The following is a 12,520-nucleotide window of genomic DNA, read 5'->3' on the forward strand; positions in this document are numbered from 1 at the left end:
ATAAAGTTAATATTTAAAATACTAATATTCTTTTAATCTATTGAAGTTTTCAACTCTACTTTCTTCTCTTCTGTGCTTGTATAATAATTGGAAGATTGGGGAAGAATAGGAAAGAAAGAATTTATCTCAAAATACTTACATGTTAACTTCCTCTTCATTTAGCAAATGCATCACTAGGAGGGTAATGTGGAAGGAACCACAATTGGTCATTACTTTGGATAGCCGTCTATCTTGTCGTATTATTGTGTTTTGCAGAGTCTGAATTCCTCTTGCTATCTAAACAAAGAAATTAAAAAGTAGTGATTAGGCAAAACTGGATATTATTGCCAAAATGTAATCTTAAAAAAGTGTAGGAAAAACAACCGCAACAGAACAGGGTAATTTCAAAAGCATTCAAGCAAATAGATTCTTCATTATCTATTTTATTTTCTTGACTATCATAGATGGTTGAACTAGTTGCTTTAACATAATCTCTAAATCATAGAATAATGAAATAATTCAGCTGAAAGGGAAACCCATTTCACAGAAAAGCAAGCTGATTAAAGATAAACATCTTTTCTCCTGGTTCTCCTCCTACCTGCCTAACCACTCCTCAGTCTCCTTTATTGGATCTTTAATCACGACACACTCATTAGCTGTAGCTAATCCTCAAAAACTTGGTCCTGGGATCTCTTCACTTCTCCCTCTATGCTACTTCCCTTTGTGATTCTCCTCTCCTCCACTCCCAAGTATTCCACTATCATCTTCATGCAAATGATTCTGATTTTTTTGTCCTAACATCTCTCCCTTTTAATCTCCAGTCTTGCATTTCCCACTCTTTATTGGATTAAATCTTAAACTGAATGTCCCACAGACATCTGAAACATGTCCAAAACTGAACTCATTCCTTCCTCCCAAACTGTTCTCTTCCTAACTTCCCTATTACTATCAAGGGTACCACCATCATCATTTTCACTTTATTCCACCCCTCTATCTAATCTGTTGCCAAGTCTTATCAATTTTACTTTCCTAACATCTCTCCTCCCCCCTACTCTGCTATCTTTTGATGCTGCCACCACCAGAGTGTAGGCTCTCTTCACCTCATGACTGGACTACTGCAACAGACTATTGGTTGGACACCCTGCCTTAAGGTTTTTCCCTACTCCAGGTCATAAGGTACTCAGCAATCTAAATACCTTCCTGAAGCACACATCTGACCATGTCATGCTGCTACTGAATAAATTCTGGTGATTCCCTATCATGTCCAGGATCACGTATAAAATCCTCTGTTTGGCTTTTAAAGGCCTTTAAGCCTGACCATTCCTACTTTTCCAGTCTTGTTATACCGTACTCACCCCCCCCATCCTACAATCCAATGACATTGATTTCTTTGGTGCACCTCACATTATACTCCTCACCTTCTAACTCTGGACATTTTCACTATCTGTCCTCCATGCCTGGAACTCTCATATACATATACATACATACACACATATAGTTTGTATATAGTTATATAGTTGTAGGTTTTCCCTCCTATTAGACTTTGAGCTTGAAGGTAGAGATTTCTTTTGTCTCTTTTTGTATTTAGCACATTGCTTGGAACACAGTAAGTGTTTAATAAATGCTTGTTTACTTAGTTTGACTCTAAATTTATCCACCTCTGTAGACTCTTTTTCATCGTGAGACCATTATGGCACACTCCAATCATGTTCTTCCCCACAAAAGCTATATTCTTCCTATTAAGGATCAGGCCAGCTTGCTAATTTCTCCATTTGTGAATGGGCTACCATATTCTTTGCTGTCAAATGTATGTCCCTGACAGTAGATTTCTTGCTGTCTTCAAGATTATCTAATTTAGCCCGTTTGGGGGAATAATACCAGAATTATGTTTATAGAAGGAAGCTTTTTAATAAATGCCATGGGGATCACTGGAGACCTTTTCCCCACCCAGTTTTGTCCCATATTCAATTATTTCTTTCCTCCTTACTGCTTGAGGGTAAGTCAATATGTAAATAACTAGGTACTAATCCCTTAACAATCCTTAACAGTACCAATCTTGGCTAACAAATTATTGGGTTTTATGCATTATAAAAAAATTAAGTATGGGTAAGAACTTGAGCATATGCTAGCAACATTATTTATTTAAACTTAAGAAAACACTAGAGAAACTAATATCCCCATAGTTATATGCCTTTTTTTTTGCCTTTTGGAGGGCAGTTGGGGTTAAGTAACTTGCCCAAGGTTACACAGCAAGTTTCTTTTTGTGTGGGTGTTAAGTGTCTGAGGCCAGAATGGAACTCGGGTCCCCCTGACTCCAGGGCCAGCGCTTTACTCACTGGGCCACCTAGCCACCCAGTTATATGCCTTTTGATATAAAACATCAGTTACTTCAGGCTTTGTAGATACCATAGGTGAAGCCTCTGATTTTGCTTGGCTCTCTAGACCAGTGGTATCAAGTCACATGAACATTATCTATGTGATTTTGTATTTTTATTTATTTTGCTAAACATTTCCGAATTACGTTTTTTATTTGGTTCCAGCCCACTGAGGAGTTCTTTTGAGTCACATGTGAGTCACGTACTTGAAATCTCTGTTCTAGGCCCTCTATCATAGCTGCCTGCCCCAGCCCAACCATCTATGCTAATGGATAGTTCTAATGGCTAATTCTTTTGTCCCATTCAATGATACTGACCCGCCTGTGGTTCCCCAAACAAGATAGTATCTCAGCTCTTGGTATTTTATGCAGCAGTTCCCCATGCCTAGAATGTTCTCTCTCCACATCTCTGCCTCCTTATTTTCCTGGCTTTCTTTAGGTCTCAGCTAAAATCCCATGTTCTATAGAAAGTTTTCCTATTTCTCTCTTAATCTAGTGCCTTCTTCTCCAGTGATTATTTCCTTTTTATCCTTCATACCACTTATTCATATATATTAGTTTGCATATAGTCTCCCCCATTAGATTGTACCCCACAGTGCCAGAAACATTCAAAGTACTTAATAAACGCTTACTGACTGACTGACTTTGTAGACTTCAACATTTGCAGGGAACGACAAACCCCTGAACCAAGTTCCTTTCAAGCTATTTGTAGACTGACAGAAGAAAACAATTATGAGTACTAGAAAGAAAGGATTTTGTTAACAATGGATTCTGCTTTCACAGAAATTCCTAGGTTCCACTGCCAGGATGGTAACTTCACACACCATGGCACCAGTAGCAGTCCATTTATGCTGAGAAAATGTGTGAATATGAATTTCATCCTTACCTGGCATGTTATCCCAGTTTCTAATCTTTTGTTTAGTCTGAAGGGCTGGATGACAAGGACGTAGGTAACCTTTGGCCAGATGAAACTGTGAAAGCCAGGAGGTAGTTTTGGAATCCAAGATGGCAAGACCAGCAAGAAAGTTAACTTTAGCTGACTTTGGACAACTCTCATCAGTTTGGGGGCAGGAGACGGAGAAAGTTGCTCTCATATCCTGTAATACTTGTACTCTCACTTGCTATATAAATTGTTTGGATGTAATTTATCTTTTTCCTCTACAAGTATGACTAGATTGCAGAATTAAATTTATTATTATGACATAAAATACAAATATTGGTTGCTTTAACCAAGGTAAGAAGATTTTTAATCTCTCCAGTTTAGGGTTATAAAGTGGCTCTATACAGTATATTCAGGAATAGTCTACCTTAAAAGAAAGGAGACCCTTAATAAGCTCCTTCCATGTGAGTCGTTTTTCCAAAGTGACTGGGGGCCATTTTTCCAAGGCAGTATGGTAGAGTGGAAAGAGTGTTAGCTTTGGAGTCAAAATATTTTTCAAAAAAACAAAAACAAAAATAAACAAAACCAAAACAAAACCCAGCTCTATAATTTGCTTACAGAGGGCCTTGGACAAGTCACTGTGTTCTGTGATTCTTTTAATTAATTCTCCAACAGGCTTAGCAAGTAGCAAATTAAAATGAATGCAAAGGATTTTTTAAAAGTTATGCATTTATTAAGCCCCTTTGATCTGCCAAATAAAACTTCTCTGTATTCATACATAATTTGTTAGTAACAGAAGATGAAATTCAGGTCTGTGAGAATTTTAATCCTTAACAAATATATATATATATATGTGTGTATATATATATACATATATATTCAAATATATATGCTTAAGTTTAACATATTCTTAACTACATTGGTTGAATATAATTTCAGATTATATGTTACATATAACAATATATTATATGTAATGATAATGTAATTGTATATAATAATAACAATTTTCTTTTATATTTCTTTTAGAAATTTGTCTATATTATTTTGTTTTTGGAGGCTGGGGGGAATAGCCCTAAGATTTCACAGAAATAAAATGGCATTTAGAAAACTCCCAGTGAGGGGATTCCTCTGCCAACACAGGCTGGCAGCTGTCCCAAAACTTATACTTTCAGTGAGTGATCTGGTGCTCTAAAAGTTTAGTAACTTGACTAGGGAGAGTCTCATAGACAGTGTGTGTTCAGGTTAGGATATGAATCCAGGTCCTCTTGCTTCCAATATCAGCTCTCTCCAGACACTCTGCCATAGCTGCTTCTAAAATCTTTAGGCTTAATAGTGTTTAAGAATGGTATTTTAAAATTATACCAGACTTTTTTTTAAAGGAATACTTTTCTGTCACTTACGTAGAAAAGGACCACAAGAAGGTCTGATTTTAAAAGCCTAACTAACCATCTTAAGTGCTTCCTCGGTTATTATGATGCCACTCAGATGTAAATATCAGCCACATCAGCCACATATGGGTAAAAGTAAACTTGATCTAAATATAATGTTGGGGGAAATTAAATAATTTACTTATTGTAATCTTAAATATTTCATTAGTTATGTAATTCTTGGTCTGAACTAAGCAAATCAAAAGCAGATTTCCATCTGTTAAACACCACAGCCAAACCAAATTTAATATACCTAAAGATGAGTGCATATTTCCTTTTCAGGGAAAAATATATAAAAGGTTTTCCAAAAGACATTAAATTTTTTATCATTTGAAACTTCTAATGGATTTAAAACAAGTAAACTATAAGGCAAAGGCAACACAAACAAGATCATTATTTGTTTATATTCTAAAACTCAACAGTTGTTTTTTTTTAATTTTACCTTCTATATTTATATTTCAACTTTCATTTATCCTTTTTTTTTTATTTTTGGCCCAGACCTAGGATTTAAGAGGCACAGGGAACTCAAGGGGACATTCCCTCTACCAATACAGATTAAAAACTATTCCTCATGAAACTTAAATGCAGAGAGTTGTCTTAAATGGCTTGCCACCTAACCATAATGTTAACATAAGCAAGACTTAAACCTAGCTCTTCCTGACTTTGACTTCTATCCAGTTATACATCATGGCCTCTCTAGCTATTCTAGCTATATTCTAATCACTTTTCAATTTTCCCTGCCTTATTGGCAATTTCAATATTTGAAAGAATTCATGTCACTAAGGTGACTCCTTCATAACTAAGCTATGTCCCCTAATCTGATGCTATTCTTGTTTACATTCTCAATTTAATGCAATTCAACAAACATTTTATCAAGTGTCAATTACCTGCAAAGCATCATCACAGGCATTAAAAATACAAAGACAAAACTGAACAGTTACAGCCCTGAGAGACATTCCACAATACTTCACAGAGTATCTACCTACACAGTAGAGATATGTTATGCAGGACTTGGACTATCTGCTATCTGTCACTCTCATGCCCCTTTTTTTACATAACCAGTCATACCCTTTTGTGGTTATTTATGTCCTTGAGGATGTCTTTTCTCTACTTCTTTTGTACAAGTTTTTAATAGTAGTATGTTACAGGCTATTTACAAATACAATATAGATCTCCAATCTCCTTGCGGTTAGCAACAATTTTTATTCTTTTTGTAAATTAAAATTCATTTTCAATCAACAAAAATCTGCCTTTTCTCCCTATCTTCCCATCCCCAAAGATAGAACACATTACTAGCACATATGATCAATGGAAACAAATCCTCATGTTCATGTCCAAAAAATAATGTCTCAGCCTGAACTTTGAGTCCATCAACTTTTTGTCAGGATGTCGGTTGCATCAGAGTTCCTACCGTGTTTCCCCGATAACAAGACACTGTCTTATTAATTTTTTTGGAAAGAAAAACACCAAAGGGCTTATTTTCAGGGGAGGGCTTATGTTGTCCTGCCTCAGCTCTCCTCCGCAGCACTGCTCTCAATGGTGCCAGCAAGCAAATCATTGGGGAAGAACAGGATGACGCGCTCACTGCTGCAGCTCTGATTGGATGCAGCTCGGAGCGCGGCGTGTGTTTCACCCGGGGGAGGCGGAGACGGTGCATACAGAGGGTACCGTAATGTAGCATGTAGCGCAGGGGATCACCTTCACTACAGTAGCAATCTCAATAGGGCTTATTTTCAGGGGAGGGCTTATTTTAGAGGAATCTTACACAGTAAGGGGAGGGCTTATTTTTGGGATAGGTCTTATTATCGGGGAAACACAGTAAGTCTTTCAAAGTTGCCTGCCTTTTCAATATTGCTATCATTGCATAAATTATTCTCCCAGTTCTGCAAACTTCACTTTTCATCAGTTCACAGTTTTTTTTCATTATTTCTTATAGAACAAGGATAGTCTATCACATAAATATACAATAATTTATTCATCTATTCCTCAATTGATGGGCATACCCCCTCAATTCCCAGGTCTTTGCTACCCCAAAAAGAGCTACTATAAAACATAGGTGTTCTCTTCCTCATTATTTGATGTCTTTGGGCTATAGACCTAGTAGCAGTATCATTGGGTCAAAAAGTATGCAAAATTTAGACAAAGCTTAGAAGAGAGGGAATAGTTCCAAATTGCTTTCCAGAATGGATCAGTGCTTCTATGGTTGTTTGCTTATGTATATTGTATTTATTCCACTGACCAACCTCTCTATTTTTTTTATTTGCTTTTTGTAAGGCAATTGGGGTTAAGTGACTTGCCCAAAGTCACCCAGCTAGAAAGTGTGTCAAGTGTCTGAGGCCGGATTTAAACTCAGATCCTCCTGACTCCAGGGCTGGTACTCTATTCACTGCGCCACCTAGCCACCCCTTTACCTCTCTATTTCTTAATCAGAATTTAGCTTCTTTAGAGAATATGGTATTTCATGATTCATGGCCATATAATATCACCAAGAGAATTCTGGTGTTAAAAACTAAAGTTCTCCTATTAGGTACCAACTTGGAATAACTGAAAGTGCTACATAATTTTACCACAAAAACACTCCAACCAGCAGAGTCAAGATGGCAGAGTAGAAACAGGACCTCCGTGCGGTTCTGGCTCCCACCACCTCCAATTTATGTAAAAGGGGACTCTTAACAAACTTTGGAGCTACAGAACACACAAAATGACACAGAGAAGCTAACCTCCCTCTGAGGACAGCCCGGCAGGCTGGCAGCAAGCAGCCAGCCCAGTGCTCTGGGAGCCAAGCCCAGCCCCACACCAAGGTTTTAACCCCAGGGAGAGCCTGATCAACCACCTGCTCCAGATCACCAGCAGTTATGGCAATCCAGAATTATCAACACATAGATGCTAATGACAAAGTGAGAGGTCAGTGCAGTGTGGACTTTGGGACCCAGTAGTTGGGAGTGCTTCAGCTTTTGCCCTCATGGTGAGAAGCCGCTGAGGGCTGCAGGTGCAGCTCCTGGCCTGCAGAGTATAGGGGGACCAAGTGACTAGTCTGAGGGATATTCGCTCTTGCTTTAACCTGATTGGATCTGGATTGTGGTCTAGGGGTGTGTGACCAGCTTGCCAGAGTGTGTGGAGGCTTCAGAGAGGGCACCCAACTAATACCTCCGGCAGCTGAGAAAACCCCAGCGTTTGGAACAAAGCTCCCCTGTCTGGTGGCAGAGTCCTACTGTGGCAAAAAGCCCAGGGGTCAAGTGACTGAGGGGCAACATGACCAAGCAAAGGAAGCAAACCAAGTATAGCACTCCAACATTAGACTCCTATTTTGGGGACAAAAAGGATCAAAGCATGGAACAGGAGGAAGACAGTAAAGTCAGAACTCCTGCACCAAAAGCTTCCAAGAAAAATACGAGCTGGTTACAGGCCATAGAATACCTTAAGAAGCAGATAAGAGAAGTGGAGGAAAAATTGGGAAGAGAAATGAGAATGATGCAAAAAATTATGAAATGAGAATCAACAGCCTGACTGAGGAAAATCACACCTTAAAAAGCAGACTAACTCAAAAGGCAAAAGAGGCTCAAAAAGGCAATGAGGAGAAGAATGCCTTAAAAAGCTGAATTTGCCAGATGGAAAAAGAATCTCAAAAGCTCACTGAGGAGAATCATTGCTTCAGAATTAGATTGGAGCAAATGGAAGCTAATGACTTTATGAGAAATCAAGATGCTGTTAAACAGATCCAAACAAATGAAAGAATAGAAGGCAATATGAAATATCTCATTGGAAAAACCACTGACCTGGAAAATAGATGCAGGAGAGATAATTTAAAAATTATTGGACTACCTGAAAGCCATGATCAAAGAAAGAACCTAGAAATCATCCTCCAAGAAATTCTCAAGGAAAACTGCCCTGATGTTTTAGAACCAGAGGGAAAAATAAAGGTTGAAAGAATTCACCGATCACCCCCTGAAAAAGATCCCAAAAAGAAAACTCCTAGGAATATTATAGCCAGGTTCCAGAATTCCCAGATCAAGGAGAGAATATTACAAGCAGCCAGGAAGAATCAATTTAAATATTGTGGAAACACAATCAGGATAACCTAGAATCTGGCAGCTTCTACACTGAGGGATCGAAGGGCTTGGAATGTGATATTCCTGGAGGTCAAAGGACCTGGGATTAAAACCAAGAATCACCTACCCAGCAAAACTGAGTATCATGTTTCAGGGGAAAATATGGTCATTCAGTGGAATAGAGGACTTTCAAGCATTCTTGATGAAAAAACCAGAGTTGAATAGAAAATTTGACATTCAGATAAAAGAAGCAAGAGAAGCATGAGAAGCTAAACAGGAAAAAGAAATGATAAGGAAATTATCAAATTTGAACTATTAACATTCCTACATGGAAAAAATGATAATTGTAACTGATGAAACTTTTCTCAGTATGAAAATAGTTGAAGGGAATAGAAATATATATATATATATATATCAGAGGGTATATAGTCATATGAATACATATGTGAATGTGTGTATATATGTCTAAAGATATACATAGATAGAGGGCACAGGACCAATTTAATAGGAAGGGAGGAAGGGATGATATTTAAAAGGTGAAATCAAGAGGTGAGAGAGGAATATAATGAGAGGAGATGGGGAGAGACAGAATGGGGTAAACTATCTCATATAGAAGAGGCAAGGGAAAATGGTTACAATGGAGGGGAAGAATAGGAAGGCAAAAGGGAATGGGTCAACCTTATTCTCATTGAATTTGGCTTGGGGAGGTAATGACATACACACTAAATAGGGTATCTCACCCTACAAGAGAGTAGGGGGGAAGGGAATCAGAGGGGGGATGATGGAAGGGAGGGCAGGTTGGGGGGGAGGGAAGTTGGAAGCACCCACTTTTGAAAAGGGACAGGATCAAAGTAGAGAATAGAACAAGTGGGAGGTGGGATAGGAGGGAAGGAAACATAGTCAGTCTTTTACAATATTACTACTATGGTAATGTTTTGCATTAGCTACACATGTACAATTTATACTGAATTGCTTATCTTCCCAGTAAGGGTGGGTGACAAGGGAGGAAGGAAATGAATCTGGAATTCAAAGTTTTAAAATCAAATGTTTAAAAAAATGTATATATATATGTACTACTATTGATACTATTTTACATGTAATTGGGAAATAAGTTGTACAGGCATTGGGCATAGAGATCCACCGTGCCCTACTGGAAAAGTCGAAAGGGGTATGGGATAAGATATGGGAGACAGCAGATTGGTGGAGGGTATATCCTGTGGGACTGCTATTTTGGGGTGGTGGGTAGGGGAAAAACGGGGAGAAAATTTGTAACTCAAAATCTGGTGGAAATGAATGATGTAAATCAGAAGTTAATAAAGCATTTGAAAAATGAAAAAAAATACACTCACACCTTCTCTCCTTCTTCTGTTTAACTTTGGGTCTAGCTTGTCCATCATCTACAATGTCTATCCAAAATTAGGTTCCATGGACTATCCATTTAATTATGTCAGAATCTAGACAATAAGCATTCTTTATTAATTTAGTGTTTTCTGTGTGGATGACAAGATTTATTGATTGTGGGTCTCATTAAGGAAGGTCCTAATGCATCAGAGAGCACAGTGTAATCAATATAATGCCACTCACAAACAAGAGTATATGGAGAACATCATATACAGGAAACCCTTCTCCTAGTAGAATTCTGTATTAGACAGCCTCTATGAAAATGGTATACACCTCTAGAAAGTGTATAGATATATTTTTATATAGATATATTTTTATTTATATATATATATATTTTAAAGATATAACATTTACCTCTAAATCAATAGACTCAAGGAATTTTTTCAAGGTAATCCATGACCACAAATAGAACAAGAAATGTTGAAAAAAATAATAGTAATTGGGGAGGAAGTAAGGAAGATTGTGTTGACAGATCCTCTGCGATGTACTATGTAAGTTCCTTGAGAAAGGGGTACTTAATTTTTGTCTTTGGAACTTCAGTGCTCAGCAGTGCTTTTTACAAAGTTGGCACCTAATAAAAATAGGACCTAATGTTGATATTCTACCACTCCCAAGTACAGAATCTACCTATGAAAACTTTTTTTTTTGTCAAAAACAGGACATATGATCTGACAAAGACACTTTTTTCAAAATTTCATTGAAAGTATGATTTCTTTTCTCTAAATCAGGACTTGAAGTATAGGTCACAGGGGTGGTGAACCTATGGCCTTCCAGGTCCTTGGGTACCTTTTGACCGAGTCCAAGTTTATATAATATATCCTTTTATTAAGAGGATTTGTTCTGTGAAGTTTGGATTCAAAGGGCCACACTTGAGGACCTAGGGGAACCACATGTAGGCTCAAGGCTACCAGTTTCCCACCCCTGGACTATAGGACATATGACCATTGTGCATTTGCCAGTTATTATTAAGCAATTTTCATAAGCCATTTAGAGATAGGGGCTGACTCTATGATTATTTTATGTAGTACAGGAAATCCCCAGATAATGAAACTTCCTCTATCACAACAATTACATTCTTAGAGTTTCTTAGAACATTGAGAGGTTGTGACTTGATCAGGATCATGCAGCCAGTACATGTCAAAGGCAGGACTTGAACTCAAATTTTCCTAGTTACATAAGGTCAATTCTCTATCCACTAGAATGAAAATCTTCATTATCTTGTGCCTCAACTATTGCGAAAAATTCCTAGCTTACACAATAACAATAATAACAGGCATTTTAAAATTTGCCAAGTCCTTTTACATACATTCTAATTTGAGTTTATTACAATCTTCTAGGATAAGTATTGCAGGCATTATTACCTGTATTTTACAGATGAGGAAACTAAAACTAAGAGATGAAATGACTGCTCAGGGTCACACAATGAGTTAAGTATCAGAGGTAGAATTTGAACCCAGGTCTGGAGACAAGTAAGTTAATTCTAGGAACAGGAAGGCAGATGCTCAAGGCCCTTGCAAGGCAACAGCCTGTCTCCTACTATAAGGCTGCCTGAAGTAATAGATAGGAACAAGGTGACCCAAGAGCTCTGGGTTGGTATTCCTAAACTGTGGTTTATGCTGGGTATCCAGCTTACTGTCCTGACAAGGTAATAGAAAAGGATGGGAAGACCTTTTTTGTTAAAGAATAGTCAGTACATTGGGCATCTGAATTTATTGGGTAGTTTCTTTTTATCTTTATTTATGTCTATGTTCTCCTTTATTTCTTCTGTCTATGAAAAAGTCTTGCTCCCTGGGCTGTGTTACAATCTATCTAAGGCCTGATAAAAATGAAATACGTCATTCATTTTTCAGTCATTTATTACTATAACTATGTTTTAAAAACAGAAACTACTATTGCTACTGGGGGCAGTTAGGTGGCATAGTGGTAGAGCTCTGAGCCTGGAGCCAGAAAGAATCATCTTCCTGAGTTCAAATCTGCCCTGAGACACTTAACTAGCTTATGTCACTTAACCCTGTTTACCTCAGTTTCCTCATCTGTAAAATAAGCTGGAGAAGGAAATGTAAAACCACTCCAGTATGTTTGCCAAGAAAGTCCAAAATGTAGTCACAAAGAGTCAGACACAAGTAAACAACAGCAAACAACAAAAAAATATTTCTACTATTTTTCAGGAACATTTCTACTGGCAGGCCCTTAGGATAAACAGACAAAAATTAAATGATCCTTGCCCTAAAGCAGCCTACATTTTATTGGGAGAAAAGAACATGTACACTGACAAATAAATACAAAATATATGTAAGGTAATTTCCAAGTAATTACCAACAAAGTCATTTCCAAGGGCATCAAAAGAATAACAACTGTGACCTTAACAATGATCCCTTTTGAGCCTCTTGCCAGATGCCCTGCACCGTAA

General features: G+C 37.7%; 1 protein-coding gene across 3 annotated transcripts in view; it reads right to left on the bottom strand.

Moving 5' to 3' along the window:
- AKAP7 (A-kinase anchoring protein 7) overlaps window positions 1-12,520 on the bottom strand; it is a 171,881-nt gene that overhangs the window by 132,211 nt on the left and 27,150 nt on the right. For all 3 annotated transcript variants that reach the window (XM_069077388.1, XM_069077387.1, XM_069077386.1), the window contains exon 3: window positions 140-276. In XM_069077388.1, the coding sequence (XP_068933489.1) occupies window positions 140-276 (137 nt within the window). The remainder of the gene's footprint in view (window positions 1-139; window positions 277-12,520) is intronic.

The sequence above is a fragment of the Petaurus breviceps genome, unplaced genomic scaffold, assembly GCF_028583685.1.
Source record: "Petaurus breviceps papuanus isolate PSGF00001 unplaced genomic scaffold, PetGlider_PUasm1.0 90977, whole genome shotgun sequence".
Classification (NCBI taxonomy): domain Eukaryota; kingdom Metazoa; phylum Chordata; class Mammalia; order Diprotodontia; family Petauridae; genus Petaurus; species Petaurus breviceps.